Source organism: Sapajus apella, unplaced genomic scaffold (genome assembly GCF_009761245.1).
Source record: "Sapajus apella isolate SASKATOON/1434 unplaced genomic scaffold, GSC_monkey_1.0 scaffold7, whole genome shotgun sequence".
Classification (NCBI taxonomy): Eukaryota; Metazoa; Chordata; class Mammalia; order Primates; family Cebidae; genus Sapajus; species Sapajus apella.
In genome coordinates this window covers 41,318,833-41,326,105 of record NW_022436947.1, presented here as the reverse complement: position 1 = coordinate 41,326,105, position 7,273 = coordinate 41,318,833, and the positions used below count along the sequence as shown (strand labels likewise).

At 34.2% G+C, this 7,273-nt stretch overlaps 1 protein-coding gene across 1 annotated transcript in view; it reads left to right on the top strand.

Moving 5' to 3' along the window:
• The window catches only part of GNAT3 (G protein subunit alpha transducin 3), a 58,844-nt gene that overhangs the window by 22,053 nt on the left and 29,518 nt on the right, over positions 1–7,273 (top strand). The window contains exon 3 of the mRNA XM_032276431.1: positions 5,383–5,524. Coding sequence (XP_032132322.1) covers positions 5,383–5,524 — 142 coding nt within the window. The remainder of the gene's footprint in view (positions 1–5,382; positions 5,525–7,273) is intronic.

Below are 7,273 nucleotides of genomic sequence, written 5' to 3'. Positions count from 1 at the left end.
AGGGAAGAGGAGGAGGAGGGAAGAGGAGGAGGAGGGAAGAGGAGGAGGAAAAAGCAGGATGAAGAGGAGGAGGACCATTTTTGAGTATATTTTTAAGTTATGTATTAAAGGATCTTGTTCTTTGGGACATACTTTATGAGGGACATACTTTATGTCTGCCAGTCAATAATGGAACTGGTTTCAGTCTAAGCCACTGTTTTTCTTTTATGTAATAATATCATGTAAGTTTCATATCAACCAATATTTAAGCTTCACTTATCTGCAACCAAACGTTTGATCTTTCCTACTGTCTCTGAAGAATAGAGCTCCTTTATCCTCTTCCCTGGGATTGTACTATTTTTGAGATTTCAGGTCCATCCTTACAACTAAGTCATCTGGCATTCATTTATAACATTATCACAGTGTCTGCCTGCTCTTGTCTCCCAGGCTATGACCATGCTTGAACCTTTCTTATCTTTTTTCATTTCTCCATTCTCTGCCAGCTTAAGTTAAAAAAAAAAAAAAAAAAAAAGGAGGCTGAGGCAGGAGAATTGCCTGAACCCGGGAGGCGGAGGTTGCGGTGAGCCGAGATCGCACCATTGCACTCCAGCCTGGGTAACAAGAGCGAAACTCCGTCTCAAAAAAAAAAAAAAACAAAAAAACAAAACAAAAAAAAAAGACCCATTATTTGGCTATGTAAAAATTAAAACTTTTAAATAGAGTAAACCATAAAAAAATTAAACCAAAATTAGAAAACTGAAAAAAATTATAATAAATATGACAGATAAATAATTGGTGACTAATATACAAAGTTCCATAGATTGCTAAGTAAAACAATAAGCGTCCCAATACACATAAATGGGGATAGGCTATGAACAGAGAGTTCACAAATGACAAAATTCAATAGATAATGTATTTTAGGATAACCTCATTAATTATAAAGTTAAAAATCAATCAGTGAGGTAATTTTTCATTGTAGTAAATTGACAAACAACAATTTAAAAATAATATTACCTACTAAGAACCAGGTTTTGAGAACTAGGTATTTTTAATTGTTACTTATAAAATTATATGTTACTGAAAATTTATAAAAATAATTTTAATATACATAGTAAGCTGGGAAAATTGCAATTATTGATCTTCTAAATATGCTTCTGATAATTCTCAAAAATAAAATATCAAAATATGCAAAAGTGTGAAAATAAAGTAATTTAAAAATATAAAATATAAAAGCCTGTATAAAGACTTATATCCTTATTTAAGATAATGAAATATGGGATAGAATAAAGTACCACAAATTAAAATGAAACATAAACAATTAGGTTGCAAAGTTATAGGACTATTCATTTTTCAATTGCCATATTATATAGCTATTACAAATCATGTATTAATCTCAAGTACATGAGAAGGTTTTAATATGAGAAAACGCTATGTTAACTAAAAAACCAGGATACAAAATTGCATGAACATTTTATTTTTTATTTTATTTATTTGAGAAATGGTCTTGCTCTGTCACCCGGACTGCAGTGCAATGGCACAATCTTGGCTCACTGCAACTTCCACCTCTCAGATTCAAGCAATTCTCCTGCCTCAGCCTACCAAGTAGCTGGGATTACAGGAGCCTGCCATTATGCCCAGCTAATTTTTTTTTGTTTGATCTTTGTATTTTTAGTAGAGATGGGGTTTCACCATGTTGGCCAGGGTTGTCTCAAACTCCTGACTTCAAATGATCCACCTGCCTCAGCCTCCCAAAGTGCTGGGATTATAGCTGTGAGCCACTGCACCTGGTGCATGAACATCTTAATCTCAAGTATGATCGAATAGATACAATTTTTCTCTCAATAGTGGAATTTACAGTTTAAAGCACCTTTGCTTTTAATATTGTTAGGCTTTTCACATTTTCTACAATGAGCACTTCTTTCCTTTATTATGCAAAAAGAGCAAGTCTTCTCATTCTGCCTTATCTTTCCTTTTCTCAGTAGAATTTCTGCAAAGAATAATCAAAGTTAGCTCTCTTTACTTATTTGCATCACACATTTGCCTCTGGTAAGTTGCGGAAGTTGCCCTTACAAAGATTATTTATTATATCATCTCTGAATAGCCATTTTATATGAAGTCTTCTTAAGTCCTTACATTAATTCCACATGATATCACATCTCCCTATGAAAACCTTTCTTCAGCTTCTAGAACTCTTTCCCAGTTTGTCTAACTCTATCTCCTTTATTCTTCTAACTCTATCTCTGACTACATTTAAAATGTTCGTGTATCTGATGTGCCAGGAGACATTGGTACTTCTCTTACTCCGTACCTTCATGAAATGAAAACTACTGGATTTCTATGATTTTCACTAGAATCTTCAAGCAGACTGTTTCAGAATATTTCTTTCAAACTCACACATTTTGTCTAAACTAGGGAGGCAGATACATCTACTGCTATATTATCTGGCTAGGTCCAAATCAGAATAAACAAACTTATCTCTCATCTGGCCTCTATTGCCCTAGCATTAATTACAACAACACCAGCCTACAATGCAATAAATCTCAGTGTAGTTATGCTAACCCTTCACCCCTTCACTAAGTCATGCCACATCTACATAATTTGTCTCCAACATGCCAATGATCTCCACTGCTTTACTTCAAAACCTCATCATTTCTGACCTAGTTTATTTCAGTATTTTCCTAAGGAGCTTCTACCTCCCTTCCCTTCGCGTCATTGCATTATCTACACTGCCATGAACTGATTCATTTAAAGCTGATTGTATCTCCTTGAATTCAACTCTTCACCCGTGTTATCAAGATCAATTTCCTTGTCCTGGCACACAAGACACTGGAGTCCAATTCTTGCTGATGTTTTTATTCTACTGTCCTGTAATTTCTTCCCTCCTACTTCCTGCTTCACTAATGCTGACCTTTTATGAGTCTGTAGACTAGCACATTATAGAAGGCTGAGCTTTGGGACTAAGATCATGGGCTGACATCAGATTGTGTTTGTGGTCCAGCTGTAACACACAACAACTGAATAAGTTGGGGGTATTGCTGACATTTCTTATTTATAAAATGTAGATCATAATTACTAAGAAGACAGATGAGGCACATACAACAGTGCTTGGCACATATTGAACGTTTGATAATTGTAAGCATCTATTGGCTCATACTGATCTTTCTGCCTAGCATGATTCTCTCTCCTTTTGACCATCTAGGAATAACTCTCCTTGAACAATCAGCTGATTATCACTGCTTCCAGGATGTCTTCTTTGATCTTTATAACCACTTCTAATAGAGTTTATCACGTTTTCTTTTCTATAGCATCTTACTACCATTATCATAATGTTCACAAATCTCTTTATATGCTCTGCCTTCTTATAACCAGTACTCTTTAACAGAACTTTGTGTGGTGGTAGGAAAGTTCTCTAGCTTGCCTTGAAATATGGCAACTGCTAGCCACACGTGGCTTTAATAGCCACTTGTAATGCTGACAGTGTGATTGAGAAACTAAAATTTTGCCGGGCGCGGTGGCTCACGCCTGTAATCCCAGCACTTTGGGAGGCCGAGGCGGGTGGATCACAAGGTCAAGAGATCGAGACCATCCTGGTCAACATGGTGAAACCCCGTCTCTACTAAAAATGCAAAAAATCAGCTGGGCATGGTGGCGCGTGCCTGTAATCCCAGCTACTCGGGAGGCTGAGGCAGGAGAATTGCCTGAACCCAGGAGGTGGAGGTTGCGGTGAGCCGAGATCGCGCCATTGCACTCCAGCCTGGGTAACAAGAGTGAAACTCCGTCTCAAAAAAAAAAAAAAAAAAAAAAAAAGAGAAACTAAAATTTTAATTTTATTTAATTTTAATTAATCAGCCAGTGACTAACATATTATACAGTGGAGCTCCAGTCTATGGTTTTGGAAAGAAAGATATGATGTATTCTCTTTAACACATAACACAGTATGTCACAGAAAATACCCAGTAAAAGCCTATTAATTTCAAAGACCTAGGAAGCATCTTTGGAGTTGGAGTGCTCTATCTCACAGAAATTTACATATGCAGCTCGTGGAAAAAATGATGTTTGTTTAAAGTCCCACTTCAGCTGGACATCTTTACATCTGTTTTTACTATTTTGCTTTGTGATAAATCCCTCCTCATCTTCTGATAACAGTCAGAACTCGTTTCATGAAGAAAACCAATGTCCATGTTTACTCACAGTTGCCATTTTAATTTAATAATTAATATAATTTTCCAAGTTCAATTTGACAGAAAACTGGGATTTCTTTAATAAGCTTATTCCTGATCTATCCATAAAGATATTTTACTGCATTTTTTTCTACAGCCTTTGTCTGTTTATTTATTTACTTATTTAAGTGACTTAATGGTTTAAGGCAGCAGGACAAACATAATCATGTTTAAAGTAGAAATTCAGAAATGATTGGTAATCAAATATAAAAAAAAAACATATAATAAGCATAGGCCCTGCCTTTACTCCTTTCAGTTCAGATTTCTTGACTATGAAGGTTCTAATAACTTCAAAGACATTAAAGATGCGTTTGTGTTCTTCCTCCCGTGCTAAAGCCTTTATACGTGTAGACACAATATAAATCTTTAGTAGGATGACATCCAAAAAGATGCCTAATTAATACAAAGCACTTCAAAACAATAAGAAAAAACAAAAAGGAACAAAAACATATTCTGCAATAAAAATGCAAAAATACATAACTGGCACATGTAATGATTTTAGCTTTTGATAGGTGAATCTATTTTAAGTGATTATTCCAAAACTACTAGTAAAATCTTGATTTTGACTGAATGAGTGGAAGGTAGAGAAGAGTTCAGCCAAATAAAATGTCGAGCGTTTCAACTTTTATAACTCAGTGGCACGTACACAGATGGAGAACTGTCAAGAGATTTAACAGAGGGCAATTACCTGTACTAAAAAAATGCCTTTGTTAATGCTGTAAATAGAAAGCAGGCACTCCTATTTTCCAGAATGATAGGAAAAGACATGAATGATCTAAATGACTTCACTTCCTCTAGACATCAGGTTGTAAACACAAGGTCAACTTTCAGAACTCTGTATATATCTTTGTCCTGGGAATCTAGAAATTTTTCTCTTAAAAAAAAAAAAGAGCTTTCAAAGTATAATGCTTATGATTTACCCGTTTTTAAAAAGTATTTTTAAATAACAAATCCTATGTACTTTTATATTTATCATGGGTAGCCGAGAAAGAAAATATTGTATAAATGACAATGATAATAGAAGTCCAAAGGCATGAAACTGTTCAGATTTATCATATACATATGGTCAAAATTCCTTTTTAATGAATATATACTATAATTTTATTCAAGAAATTTATTTTGATGTCCTTTAGTGTTAAAAGCAATTATTCAACTCACAAAACTTTTCATGTTTAAATTGTAGGATCATCCATAAGAATGGTTACAGTGAGCAAGAATGCCTGGAGTTCAAAGCAGTAATTTACAGTAATACATTGCAATCCATCCTAGCTATTGTGAAAGCCATGACTACCCTTGGGATTGATTATGTAAATCCCAGAAGTGCAGTAAGTATGCAAATAATGACAGCTGTAAGTCCTGCAATAGAAGTTGGGCCATAAAATAATAGGACTTGATAAGTTCATAGTATTAATCTATATCCAACATTTTAAAATATGAATTTTGAAGCATTAATTCCATTTAGTGTAAGATTTCTTATTTTCCTTGAAGTGAAACTTTTTACTGAATAATGTATTATTCAACATTAGTTGTTTTTCTGAGGATTAAGCTTAATATCAAATAATACACTATAACAAATAAAAGTATTGCTTATGCTTGCTAAATACAAAAGGGCTATGGCATAAACACAATTTGCAATATCTCTAGATTAATTTTTTTAGTTATGAGTCATTTCAAAGAGACTAGCTGTTGCTTAATAATAACACAACAATTATGATTAATGTTTGATGATGATTACAAAGTCTGTGACAACAGGGAAATGCTTATTTTATAATGCTAAGTTTTTTTTAAAAATGAATTCAAATTGTAGGAGTAAGCAAATGTTTGTATATTAAGTATATTCAAAGTACTCATAGTTCTATTTGTAAGGTAGAAACAAAATAATTTTATTTTCTCCCTACTTTATATTTTGCTATATAATAATTTTACATTAAAATATATTTGAAATCCATTTATTTTGAAAGTTTATATCCAAACATATAAAATTACTTGGCAAATGAAACTTACAGTATTATCCAAAGAACCATAGTTGACCCCACCCAAAAAAAGAGTAACTGAGTAGAATCCACAAGAAGAACTCACCCATTTCCATATGTCTCCTCCAGGAGCAGCTGGGCATCTGGTTACCTCCAGAGGATGCCAGTTGAATTCCTACCAATGTAATTCCTGGAAACCTGGCTATAGGAACAATAAAAATAGAGAGCAAAAGTATAGTAAGGATAAAGGAAGAGGAGTCATTTGAACTCCCTCGCCCAGTTTAGTGGACCTGGTAAATGGCCACTGGACGTGGTAAATGACCACTGGAAATCATTACAATGAAAACAACAACAACAATAACAAAGGCTTTTCCATGCGCTTAACATTAAAGGAAGGGGTAAATCCCCCTTTCCTCCTGTCACTTTACTTCAAAGAACAAGGAAATGCTAAGTATGGCCTTCTGGCAGATAGTTTATAAAGCAAGGAGTCAGGTATTTTACTAATTCCCATTTCTAGCTTTCTCCCCAGTTTGCTCAGCCTATTTCTCTGGCTACAGTTTCCCTCTCATGTGTAAAAGGGGAACTTGGAGGAGCTGAACTCCAAGATCCTTTTATTCTTTATCTCTGTGTCTTAGTGATAATGTTCTTATTTAAGTGTGGTTCAATTATGGGTCTGACCTTGGCTTTTCCTAAGAGCCTAGGATTTTAAATTGGCTCTTAAGAAACAACATAGTATAACCAACTTAATTTAAAAGAAAAAAGAAAAGGCTCAAAGAAGATTAGTTGGTTTACATTAAGTAGCTAGAGTTTATGGCAAAAATCCACTTCTGGATTCCATGATGGTGGCTTTTCGCTATTAAAGGATTTAATGATTACAAATACTTATTTTACTTTTTTCTCTTAGGCAATAATAGTTGCTAAAGTAGATATACCTTCTGAATTCCTTTGAGAATGATTTAATGATGTTTACATTTGTAGATACAATATGATATTCAGTGTATTTGTACCAGACAAGTTGGAAATGACAACCTTGCCTGTTACTACATATTTAAATATTATGTGTCCTTCATATGGCCCAGAGTTTGTAAAACAGTGATACCC